The following is a 13,395-nucleotide window of genomic DNA, read 5'->3' as shown; positions in this document are numbered from 1 at the left end:
TAGTACCTTCTGTGGGATGCAAAATCCACACTAGGTGTCAAGAACAGAGCTTAGAAACCACTTCAGTAAGGTACTTCGAATGATCCAGACATTCCATGATAGGCCTGCATTTTGGTAGGTGTGAAAGGGTCTCAGGTACCTGAATACAGTTTTTCCTTACGTTCTTTTGATAATCTCACTGCTAATAGGAGAAAACATGAGCAAACAACAAGTAAATTGTCTCTAGGACAAAACTTATTCTCCACTCTTTCTGTATTTTTCCATCACCAGTTCCTCTTTCTTTTAATTCTTACAAAAGTAAGTTATTTGCAAGTAGGCCAAGCTCCTGAACACTTGTATGGCAATTTAATTTAAGTTATTAAAGATAAAATACTGAGAAAAAGATCACAGTTTCAGGTTCACTGAATTGTTTAAGACAACTAAAAACGTTGCAGCAAACACAGAAATATTGATGGTACGGAAAGTATTTTAAAATGTATGCATGCCTATATCTGACTAACACTCTACTAACTGACTAACACCTGACTAACAGCCTACATTTGGATTCTTCCTAAGTGTATGTACAAGTTTCTGACTTGAATCAGTTAAACTATGGAGTTCCTCTTTCTGACTCTCTGTACAAATGGACTAGTGTGGCTCCAAAAGTATTAAAAAAAATTGTTACACACCTTCACATACTGTAGATTTTTTTTTGTAACAAACTTAAAAGAATATACTTATTTTGATAGTGTATATTTTAAAATATATATTAAAAGTAAGCTTTTCAATCTTTAAATATACATGACAAAAAGCAGATCCATAAATAACAGATGACTGAATGTTACAGTTTTCCAGATGACTTGGAAAGCTATATCTCTGCAGGACTTGAAAAGGATGTGTTAATGTTTAGTTCCTCAATCAAATAACCAGAGGAACAACCATACATAAAATCAAGAGCAATCAATTTAATAGTGAGGTTTCAAAGACTCCATTTGACTCCCTGAATGCTAACCAATTAATATATATATTTTTCATTTAAAACATCACTGTCATAGGAAATCAAAAGAGCACTGACAAATGTTCTTTTGATAAATAAGTTTTAGCACTAATGTAATGCAAATTAGTTTTGACTTCAGCAAATGATGGAGATACCAAAGCTTCCAATTAAAGAAGGAAGACTTATGCAGGTATTTACTTGAATTTTATTAGCATCCCGTTATGTGTATGTGACAACAATATTAGTATTATTTTGAGAACTAAAATACTGTGGCTGTATCAATTTTCAGCATGTTGATCTGCATTGTCACATAAATTAATAGTGATACTATCAGGAAGACAGATGAGGATCCTTCATCAACAGGAAATTATAGCACAGAAAGCATGCATCACATATCCAGTAATTTTAATATTCATGATGGAATATTTTTTTTCTTTTATGTTTGTGAAGGGTTGGGTGGCAGCATGTGGCTCCACTGCTTAAAGCCCAGCAGTTAGGGCTGCTGCTGTCAAATGCGCAACAGCTCACCCCTTTGCATCTAGAAAGCCTGAGCAAACCTGCCACCCAGTGACTCGAGCTGAGAACTGCCAGAGATGGATGCAGTAGGCAGGAGAAAAAAAAACCAAACCTTAATGTAAGAATAAATTAATACATGACTGAAACAGAAATACTGGAAGTGCCTATTCCTCTTGTTCATGCCCTGTATAAACCTTTTTATTGGATTAGTTGAATTTGTTAAAAATTCTGCATTTGTTATTACTTAAGTGCTGAATCACTGAATAACTATAAATTGCAGACTTCAAATGCAATGCTACTGTCCCCCCTGTCCTGAGTGATGAAGACTGAGCTGCCCGTGGAAGAGCAACAAAGATTACCTGCATTTCCTTTGCATTTGAAAGCCTAGAAATAAGGTTTAGGAATGCATAACAAGAAGCTGCACCTGCTAAAATAATTCTACCAGTACTGATCAAGTGCAAAAGGAACACAACAAATGAAATAATACCCTTCAGGAAGATGGAGTTACACACTGACAAATAAATCAATTGATGTTTGGATCTAACCTACTTAACTTTAACTGTCTAAGTGAATTAAGAGTTAGTTACTTTCAGCTACTTCTGCACTGGATGGAGTATCCATCTCTATAATCTCTTGAAAAGGAACTCTTCCAGCACAAGATGCGACACCCACATGAAGCAAACCACCTGTTTCTCTCTCTCTCTTTGCAGACCATAGAAGGTCTGTACAGACCAAGCTAAATTGTTTTGAAAACAAAACACTTCAATAAAGTGTCTAAAATATTGTGGCGTTCATGAAAATTTGGGATAGGGAGATCCAGGACCACTGGCTATCTGGAAGATGAAACAGGTGGCTAGGAACCTAAATATTATGACAATCTTTACATAGAATTACACCTTACACACTTGCTGAGGCCCTTATTTGTCCCCAGATTTGTTCACTTGAAGTGCTTTGCTCGAAAATGCCCTAAAATTGGGATTACATTTCAGAATTAATTTCCTCTAAAAGAAACAAAATGTAATTTCCTTCTATTTTTATTAAGAGGAAAACCCAAAAGTGTATGTCAATGATATAAAAAATTTTGTTCAACATATGACCAACGGATGGAGAACAGGTTCCTTTCTCTTTCATTACACAGTCTTGCATTACGAAGTCATCTGGTAAAGGCATTTTTACCTTCCTTCTACACCAAAATCACTGATTCATCAACACTTTCAGCTGATTTTTTGCTCCATGGAACACAATTTCTTTTTGTGACTTCTGTCAGGTAGCTAAAAGCAAACAACTTAATGAGATTTGACAAAAACAGAATGGTTTTATTTGCTCTTTGACAAGGAATACATTTAATGGGGCTTTACTCTTCAAGCTCTTATTTTCACTGACACTCAGACTGATTCCAGCCTTTATCTAAGGACAAACTAATGCCATTAGCAGGTGATTCAAGCTTTTTCAAGGTACTCCTATGCACTGATTAGTACCGAAGTGTAAATATAAATCTAGCAAAAGAGTGGCTTAATAGCCACATCCAGGAAATGTTTTGAATGATGCCAGTGTACTAGTGTTGATCTACATATTTTTAAATTCCTGACGCAACATAAAAAACACAGCAAACTGCTTAGTACCCTGCTACTAAGTGTGGACATAGACTTTTGGGAGGTTTATGGCAGAAGGGGCTTGCTTTATGTCTTTGGGTTTCAAGGCTTTTGAGTTGATTTTAGCATACTTCTGGTTGGTTGGACAAGGACTTGTTCTGTCACTGAAAAAAGGCTGTGTGACTTCTTAGGGGCGTTTACAACTCAGCAGATGAGCAGGCTGAGTCAACTCTGACTCCTCAAAGGACTGCTTTGTTCCAAATCAGACTAGAATAGTTATGTTTGAAACAGACATTGGAAAAGAAAGAGAGGAAAAGAATCTCTTGGTCCATGGAAAATCAAAAAATATTGCCAGCTTAGGAGAAAGACTCTGCAGGAGGAACTGTTTTATGGTACATCATTTTGAACATGGAGCTGAAACTGAACATGGCCCCTGGTGTTCCCGGACACCATTAGCAGCCTTTTCTCGCCATATCCAAGTTCCTCTTGGGAGCACAAAACCCAAGTATTTACATTTGAGGATTTCTGTATCATTTAAACCCAGAACAACAGAATAAATATATAGACATGTGGGCAACCACTCTGAGGTTGTTGTTGAGTATTAAGTAAATTAGCACGTGATTAGACATAACCAGAAGGGATTTCTGCTTGAGGTATTAGTTTTGAATAAGCCACATAGAAGACTGTAAAAAGATAACCATAGATGCAAACACGAAAGATCTATGATTCCTCTTTCTATGTGCCAAAATGAGTGCCTTTGTATTAACTTGTTTAGCTTTCACACAAACTCTTCTTGCTCGGTGTTTACAGACTGTTTGACTCCTACCCACCATCTGGCCCAGTCTTGTGGCAAATCCCAATGTTGATTAGAAAAACATGGGTAAGTAAAAGGGAATGCATATGCACACCTTTTCAAGACAATTTGCACCCTGTTTATGATCAGGCTACCCACTTACCAGCTATATTCACTATTAATCAGAGTGGGATTTAACTGAGGTACCAAAATACTTACGTCAGTTTAGATATCTGATTTCAGGTATCTACTTGCAAGTGTCTACATGTCTGTAAGGTGTCTAAATTGTAATTTTATGTTATGTTCTTAGCATACTGCATTTTTCTAGACCTGAACCAACACAATAGAAAAACAGAAAACACAGCTTTTCACAATGAAGAAAACTAGGCTTTCACGTATTAAACAAGGATCTATAATATCTTACCATAACATTCCTTTCATAATGTTCATGCTCCTTCTCAAAATCTATTACAAAGCCATTTAGAGACCAAATAAATGTCAGGTCTAACGTGGGATCATGGGATGCAATACATTGCATGGTAGCATTCTCTCCAACGGTGACATCAACATTCAACGGAGCTAAAGTAATCCTTGTAGCTTCTGTGAAGTTAACAGCAAACATGGAAAATCCCAATAAATAAATGTTGATCCAAATGTAAGCTCAGCTCTGTAACTGTTTGAATATACATTAAACTGCTCCCTCAAGCTCTGGTTTACATGTTATTCATGCAGCTACATTTCAAAGGACCAAACTAAAGAGAACAAAGGAAACCTTCTACAACTGAAATGTCTAACTTCTATTTAGCTGTCCTTTGAACATGGCTATGTTTCAGTCTCTGAATCACATTACTGACTATGTAAAGCTATTTTTATTCACTGGCTATATCTCAGGTAGAAAGAAGACAGATGATGAATTGTAGGTGACTTGTGTTGCGTTTCTTGTTTTAATTGTAATATTTCTTATGCTTTAAAACCTGTCTCTTTACTGAATGGAAAGCTCTACTCAGTTGTCAGGCTGAGTCAGATTTCCATTAGAGCATTGCAGGGACTGAGATATTAATTTATCTACTGAGAAACAATGTAATGGATGGATAACAAACTATGCAAATAGCTACATGTGGAAAGGAAGCGAAAATAATACAACAAAAGGAAGAAAGCTATATAATCCTCAGTAATGCCTCTTATTATTACAAAATAAAAAAAGAAGGCAGAGATCTCATGATACTTGCTAAAGATCTTGGTACATGCATCAAACTTGTGGCAAATTTGCAACACTTCTGGAAGGGACTCACTGGATCACTGAGACCTGTTCCTTTTCTTTCAAATATTATCATAAAACAAAAAGCCATAGGGTGTCTTCCTCATGCCATGACAAATAATATCTTTCCCAACTATATGAGAGTGGGAGTACGTACCACAACCTGGAAGACAATAGCCATAAGAGCTATTGCTCCTAGTTAAGACCTAGGTTTGAGCATGCTCCAAGGAACACACTACACCCCACAATACACAGAACAGCAAAAAGTCCTCGACAGAGCCAACTTTTCTTGTCCATCTGCCTTGGAGAGAAACTTTCTCCCTACTCTAGTAATCTAAAACCTGCTTAATACTGAGACTATGAGAAGGCACAACTACTGGCTTTTGCAGAATGGAGTATCTCAGAGTGCACTGGAGCAACCCGTTAACATCTGATCTCTAAAGCCCTCGCTACAGCCACCCACTTAGGATACCTGCTCCATTCTAGCATTATGCCTGTATGTTCAGCATTTGGTTCTACCATCAGTGATTTTCTAAATGGCTACATAAAGTACTCTACCAGCTAAGAATTGCTGAAAGAGTGGTCCAGCGGCAGTGAACAAACAGTGTGTGGGAAAAACCATCAGACTTTGTAGAGCCTGGCAGCTTCAGATTTAACTGTTTTATTTCCTGTAGTCACGTGCAACGTCTGAGAAGTTTTGTGGGCCACACGGTGTGCTTGGGAATACCATTTTGAAAGTATTCTTTGCCAACCCTCATTATTGTCCACACTGTGAAAATGATTTTGAAATATGTCATCTGACCGTTCTGTTTCTGCTGTGGTGCAAGGGATATGTCTCCGTCTTCTGGTTTTCTGTTTCAGATGAATGAGAGCAGAATTCTCTAAAATTTTAAAACTCTTTACACCTAGTTGATAAGGTTTATAAACATATGGTTTAAGTGTTTCACTGTGTGAATTTAGTATGCAAATGTTCTTGCTGATTTTAGAAGGTATGATAGAACTATTAAGGGACTGGTTATTTACGTACATAACCTCTCAAAATAATGAAATGCCTAAGGGCAATATTAAGACATATAAAACTGCAGAAGGTGATAAAAAGTAACTTGCAAACATTAAACAAATCTGATTAACCAAAATAAAGTCTTACAATTCATTTGGTACAATAAATTTTATATAGATCAGCCAGAAAACTGCTTTCACATGATCTGATGATACAGATTAATTCCTACATTAGTACATCAATACTGTGGCATTGAGCTGTCACATCCAGCATAATTTCTGGAACAAACATTAAAAAATATATTTTATATATGACTCTTCTACTATCAGTGACACTTGACAGACACAGCTGTTCATGAATGTCATCTTTTCTGTCTGTATTCTACAGCTATTTATTTATTTGACATCAGATTTAAAATATACAATTAAAGATACAGTACTCTGTCAGTAAATACTAATACCCATAAAGGAAGGAAATCTAGTAGTGTAATCATATGGCCATATGCCCCTATCTCACAAATTTAATGCACATTTCTTTACCTGCAATGGTCTCTCAAACTTTCTTCCTCCACCAAAAAAAAAAAGAAAAGAAAACCTAAGGAAGGTCCCATTTCTCTGAGTCATGGCCCCAGAATCACACCTTAGATTGAGCAGTAAGCTACCAATTGAATGAATGCATTAAAATGTGTCAATTTAATAGTTCAGATTTAGTAATCTTTTATGGAAAAATCAACACTGAAAATTGAGATACAGTTTCAGAAGTGGTGCAAACATACCTGGTTTCTACTGAGCAATATACTTTAAAAGCATCTATTCATTGCTTAATGAGCAACTAAATGCTCATTTAATGAGAAAGATATAAAATGGCTTGCCAAAGTAGTGCAATCCTGGAACAAAAATTAGTGATTTTGAATTAAGGACTTCTACCTGAAACAAACTAATGTAATTTAAAGGTTTACCTGTCATTTCTAGAACACCAGTGCTATTGGCTTTTCCTCGGTTATTTTCTGCAAAACAGGTGTAGCGACCTTCATCCAGCTTTGTAATATTGATAATTTCCAGGCTCCCGTCATCCCAGATACGTATGCTATTGAAAGTGCAAAATATAAACCAAGAGAAATTAGGGTTTTATATTAGAAAGCAATAATTTCAGTAGAATTGTAGTAAGTGAAAGGACAAACCACAAACACCTCTTGGAAGCTTACATCTAACTACTGCATTTATAAACACTCCTATTGTAAAAAATATTTAAATAGACCGTGGCATGATTAGGCGCCTTACATTGCTGGAGCAAGCAAGTGTACTTTAATTTTCTTATAGTAATTCAAATATTTTCCTTACAGGTTTGTGATCCAATTCAATTCTGAAATACAACAGCACCAAACAGACTGGTTAAAGCTGGATACCCTGCTACCTATTTGGAGCCATGCTGCTAGTAACATTTTGGCATATAATTTTCCTGAAATTACACATTCTCCTGCCCCTGAAATCTGCAAAAGTGAGAACTAGCCTACAGGAGAGATAGAAACATTAAGGCAGAATTTTTAAGATTCACAGTGTCCGCTAACAGTCAATACTAACCGGCTCCCATTTACAAGCAATTCTGTTCCTTTGCTCCATGAGAATTTTGGCTTAGGAGCAGCTTTAGGCTTGCATTCAATGATGACACGGCCCCCTTTAGCTGCTAGGATTTTCTTCTTCATAGGGTTCAGTTCAAAAGTAGGAGGTGAAGCTGGAGCAAAAATTAACACAAGTGCTGCCATTAGTGATTGTTCTGCAGAACACAATTTGTTAGCAACATGAAGATAAATGCCAGAACTATTGAGTTGCATACAAGTGTCCTTTATTCAGACCAGTGAGGAAAATATTAACGATACAGGTGTATGGTGAGAAGTAGATGCTGACCTAAAAGAAACATAAAAAATCATTATGTAGTTCTATGTTGTGTTACTCCAGAGACTTCTGAACTTCCATCCAAGTTTAATCTAACAAGATCAAAGTGCCCAGAAATCAATAGAAAGTTCCTCCCTTTCGAAGGCCTTTTGAGGAGTCCTAATAAAATTTAGATTCCTAGAGCCCAACTTCTGTAAAAAGTGGCTCACTTGATCATACTTTCAAATAATAGTTGGGTTTACTTTTCAGTAGTTTTAACTCCCCTCTAGCAACTTTAAGGTTGTGCCCTTCCTCCTCTTTGTAGTTTTCTGTTTGGCCAACTGCCCTTAGGTGCAGATGTACAAGAGTAATGAGACATGACTGTAGCAAGCACCACACTTATGTGTCTGAGGTCAGACCTTTGCTTACTAATTTTCTCTTTATTTGTAACCAAACAAAAGAAAAAATGCTTTTAATTATTTTGCATTTCAGGGTACCATCGTTGCTAATCATGCCAGCAAGTATGTGCACAGCTTGAGGAAATAGGGTTATTACAGCAGTACAGAGAAAAACTCTGATAAACATCAACATCTTACCAACAATGAATTTTGAAAAAGTAAATGCAAAAAGTGCTTGTTTCTGGGCAGTCCAGGCTGGTAGTGAGTACATAGTAATGGAAGAACAGTGAAGGACGAAGTATTGTCATGCAATGGGTTGGGGATGTCAAGAAGAGTTTAGCTCTTGGGAAAGTCTGAAGGCAAGTGTGAGATGGAAAGAACCCAGGGTAGCTACTGCAGGGAAATCTCCTAGGAAAGCCATGTCATACAGCCAGTATTCCTGCTTCCATGACATCAGTAAAAATGTCAGAAATTGTTTTAAGCTTGAGCACTCTGGATCTGAAAGGCAAACTTTCAACAGGTGCTCCTCAGAAAAACACAAAGGATTAATATCTATATCCAGCTATCAAATGGAACAGCTACATTGCAGACAAACATTGCAGCTGGTCTGAATGGGTTGTAGAAGGCAAAAGCGAGGGGAGAGTGAAGAGGAAGAGCTTCAAAGGCCTGGTGACTGACAACATGGTTTCTAAATAAGCAGGGTTTGCCTCACAGGGGAGTGAGCATAGGTGATCAAAAAGACTAGACTTCTCAACCAGTTCTGAAAGCTTGAGAGGGTAGTCGGCAACTCTATACACTTCACATAATTTCTGCACTGGCAGTTCCTGTGGGGGGTAACAGCAGCAAGCAAACATCAGAAATAATACAGCAAACATTCCCCATAAATTAGTAACTTGATTCCTCAAGTTGTGGCCAAAACCCACCTAGGGAACTCAAATAAACCCCACCTCACCTAGACTCAGTGAGGGTTCTTAGCTTTATCCTCACAGGACTCTGTTACCAAACAATGCTTGCAAATACGACTGCTACCTTACTCAAACCTGGAATAGTAAATAGAGCAAATAATCCCACTGACCCACAATCTTCAGTTCAGCATTTGCATAAATAATTCCATGCGCGTTTTCTGCTATACATTGGTACATGCCGGCATCGTCAAAGCTCAGACTTTGCATTCTTAGTTCACCTTTCCGGAACTAAAACACAGAATCAATAAAACAACAAGATATTCATATAGACTACATATGCTGAAGAACTCACACCCGTCTACGTTTCTTGTTTGTTTTTTTTTTAGTGACAGTGTTCAGAAGACAGTCCCTCATACAACATTCAGACACTGACGAGATTTTATTTTATCCATATTACATTTCAGTCCTTGTGACAATGTGTTCACCCTTTTTTAAAAGAAAGATTTGTTGTCGATTGATATTTTTCTGGAAAATTCATAGCTGAGTGGCACTAGACACATCTACTCTTCAGTCCATTGTTACCACACCAATGCAAACACTACCGATTTAGAAATAAGAAACAAGAAATTAAGTTCATTTTATGCACATCAGCTTTGCTTCACCATGCACAGTTTTCAGTACGTGATATTATACGCACATTGTTTTACAACAGCAAAAGGTCAAAGCAAGTCCTAATGAGGTAGTTTTTCAGAAGATTCTTCTAGGAGGTAGCATAAACTATTTTCTATTACTTTGTTTTAATATCAAAAGAAAATTTGGTAAATCAAAATTAAGTACTCGATCTATTTCTAAAACACTGTGTATAAAAATGCAAAATGGTGTGAGATTTTGTAAATTACAAATAGATGTTGATCGGTTTTTGAAAGATCATGTTAATAAATTGTTTTTCAGGGAAAATGAATTTGAAAAGCTTTGAACTTTGAACATGAGACAACTGGAGTGCACAGAGTATTGGAAGATTAGAAGAATACTATTTATCTGAAAAAGGATAGATTAAATGAATCATATTCCCTGTACTGTTCTACTGAAAAACTTTGAACCGGATTTTCTACAAGGAATCTTCGTTTTGTGCTAAGTGAAATACCTTATACAAAATTATCTGATTTAGAAAGAAGCTATATTCTCAAGGCCATTTAAATGTTTTTGCTGTTTTCCATTTGGAAGTCATGTCATAATATTAACACACAGCTTAACCTTCTGGTGTACTACTGGAGACTTACGCACCGCTTTCTGCAATCCAGCGTGCAGATTTTGTCAGTGAAAGCCCAGTTCAGTGGGGACCATCAAGCAATTCACTTGCTAAATTACTTGTTTGTAGTAACTACAGAAGCTGGAAAACAGCATTGGTTTTTTCTGGTTTAAGCCATCTCCGTATGGCAGATGGTGATATTCCTGTTCTCTCTCCAAACTCCCACATTTTTCTTAAGATACGCAGCCAAAACAACGCTGCCTGATTGTCTTTTTTTGTTTGCATGCCAAGACCAGTGTCACCACAGCTCAACAGATGCAGCGTTACATTGTGCCCTCTTCTAGTCTCTTTGTTCTTTAACGGCTTAACGCACAGTATAAGCAATGGATGTTAACTACGTTGTTGAAATGCCTGGACAGAAAATCTACTCCGTTTAAACAAAATATCCAATGCAATAAACTTAAATTATCTAAACTTGATATCACTTAAAATAATGGAATTTTGCAATATCATGTGGCTAGAAAAAAAAGTGAAAAAGTACATGATATAGGAACACCATTGATAATTTAAAAATTTTCCTTTCTCTTGTCTCTACTGACTCAATTTTTTCTTACATTTTTAGACATACTCATGTTTAATGTGGTAAAAAGGATTATTTTTAGAGAGAAGCTGATAGATATTTTTTATCCAGGGAGAAGAACATACCATTTACTTACAAAGGCCTGGAGAAAAATGGATATCCACCTCCCAAACGTGGTAAAAAAGCAAGTTCATAACTCAGAGCTGAATAGTAAATAGCCTGAACAAATGCATTTCAAAACTGAAGAGAAGACTGAGATAAAACTTAAAAAAATATATTTTAATCTCTAATGCAAGTGAAATCAGCAAATATTTCTATCATTACAATTAATTTTCTTTTAACATTTTAATAACGCATGCTTCAAAAAATCACCTCCATCAGGTAAACAATCAATCCTGCGTTAATTATGGCAATATACTCACCGAGACACCATTCTTCAACCATCTAATTGTTGGAATAGGCTTGCCTGTAGCTACGCAAGGCCAGTACAGGTCACTGCCTATATCCTTCTCTGTGTCATTGATATGTTCTACCCACTCAGGAGAGGCTGAAGAATAAAAAATGTGATGCCTTGTAAATACAGCAGATAACATATTTAATTAGCATTAAAATATATTAATTCCACTGTTTTTCCCATGATACTTCAGAGGCCACACAAAGCAACAATGATAACCCAGGAACACACCAGCACAAGAAAGAATGAAGATATTTTTGTCTTACCCCATAGACGCAAAATAACTTCAAACTATTTTTTATGAGAAGAAAATATGGAATTGAAATAATGCTTCATGAATGTCCAAAGATATAAGATGCTACTACTTATACTGACCTGTGGAAATTATTCAGTAACACCATAAAAATGACAGTTAAATGACATGAAATTGTACAAAATCATCTATGTACTGAAAGCCTCCAAGGAAAATATTCTCTTGGTCCAGGGAAGATATTTAAGAAATTAATACTGAAAATGTCCCACCTTTTACTAAGCAAACAAATCTATTTATTAGCTTTACCTACAGCAACCTGTAACAACCTTCCCACACCAGTCTGGAATATATCCTGCTGAAGTTCAAGCACTTAACTGAGGGTCTGAACTCAGGAAACGTTCTGTACAGTCAATGGAAAGAGACAGAAACCTTCTGAACGTAATTCAGATGTTACGAATGATGTTTTCATGTCAGTTTTGTGGCATAAATCTCAGTCAAGGAGTCAGGTTACTTGGGATGATTCCGCTATGAGCAATAAGGTACAATTTTTTGGTTCCCTCATTTAACTACATGCATAAGGAGAAGGGACACAGGCTGAAGGAATAAAGAATTGACTGTAGCTAACAAAAGAGCTAAGCCAGTTAGAAAAGTCAAATGAAATGAGGAAACAAGACAGCGTAACAAATCTAATGGTCTCTTTTTCTTCCTGGATGTTTTTTTCACTTTAAATACTCTAAATGTATTTAATTTCCATTATGCATAATTATATTAATACTAACAGACGTTGCTGTTAAGGTGTATATACAGCTATCATAACCAGACAAATTGAGTAGTTGTCAATTAATATACAAATGTTATGCCTGGCATCCAGTGCACGAGCTTTCATTTTGCTGTTATCTTGAACAGCAGTGTGTCAGGATGATGCAATAAGTCAGTACTGACATCAGGTGTGAGAACACAGATACTTCCAGCATAAGTAAAAGCAACATAGATCATGAAGAATAAAACTGTTCTACCTACCTTGTACATAAATTCTTGCTTGATGTTTATCTTTTCCTTTATAGTTTTCAGCTTCACACTCATAAAGTCCTTCATCCTCATACTGAATATTGAAGATCTTAAGAACTGCACCAGACATGCTTATCTCAGCAGTGGCTGGCATGGGTTCAAGGTATTTACTCCATCTGAGTTCAGGAACCGGACTTGAAAAGGTACAGTAAAGAACAAATCAGCATGTTCAAGAACTGGCTGTTAAATTGCAGACTACAAAAAAGTGTTTGATGATGAAACATGTATTTTCATTCCCTGGAATATGAAAGCAAACAGTGCTCTACAATAACTTTAAAACATACTTACTTCCCAAGAGCAAAACACTCCAGTGTCACATTTTGCCCCAGGAGGGCATACGTGTCCTTGAACTTCACCTTGATATCAGCAGGATATACTTTTGCACCTAACATGAAAAAAGAGATTCTCAGAAAAGGCATGACAGGAGCAAATACAGCTATTAAAACTTCCACAGTTCAAGAAAACTGTTCTTAAAATTCCTG

At 36.5% G+C, this 13,395-nt stretch overlaps 1 protein-coding gene across 1 annotated transcript in view; it reads right to left on the bottom strand.

Moving 5' to 3' along the window:
• CNTN1 (contactin 1) overlaps positions 1-13,395 on the bottom strand; it is a 255,051-nt gene that overhangs the window by 59,251 nt on the left and 182,405 nt on the right. Inside the window, exons 8-14 of the mRNA XM_064447942.1 lie at positions 13,202-13,298; positions 12,866-13,047; positions 11,561-11,685; positions 9,480-9,597; positions 7,716-7,866; positions 7,094-7,221; positions 4,302-4,477 (exon numbers count right to left, since the gene is read on the bottom strand). Of these exons, the coding sequence (XP_064304012.1) occupies positions 4,302-4,477; positions 7,094-7,221; positions 7,716-7,866; positions 9,480-9,597; positions 11,561-11,685; positions 12,866-13,047; positions 13,202-13,298 (977 nt within the window). The remainder of the gene's footprint in view (positions 1-4,301; positions 4,478-7,093; positions 7,222-7,715; positions 7,867-9,479; positions 9,598-11,560; positions 11,686-12,865; positions 13,048-13,201; positions 13,299-13,395) is intronic.

The sequence above is a fragment of the Phalacrocorax carbo genome, chromosome 1 (assembly GCF_963921805.1).
Source record: "Phalacrocorax carbo chromosome 1, bPhaCar2.1, whole genome shotgun sequence".
NCBI classification, from domain to species: domain Eukaryota; kingdom Metazoa; phylum Chordata; class Aves; order Suliformes; family Phalacrocoracidae; genus Phalacrocorax; species Phalacrocorax carbo.
Note: the sequence above shows the minus strand (reverse complement) of the source record. Positions and strands in the feature narration are given on the sequence as shown.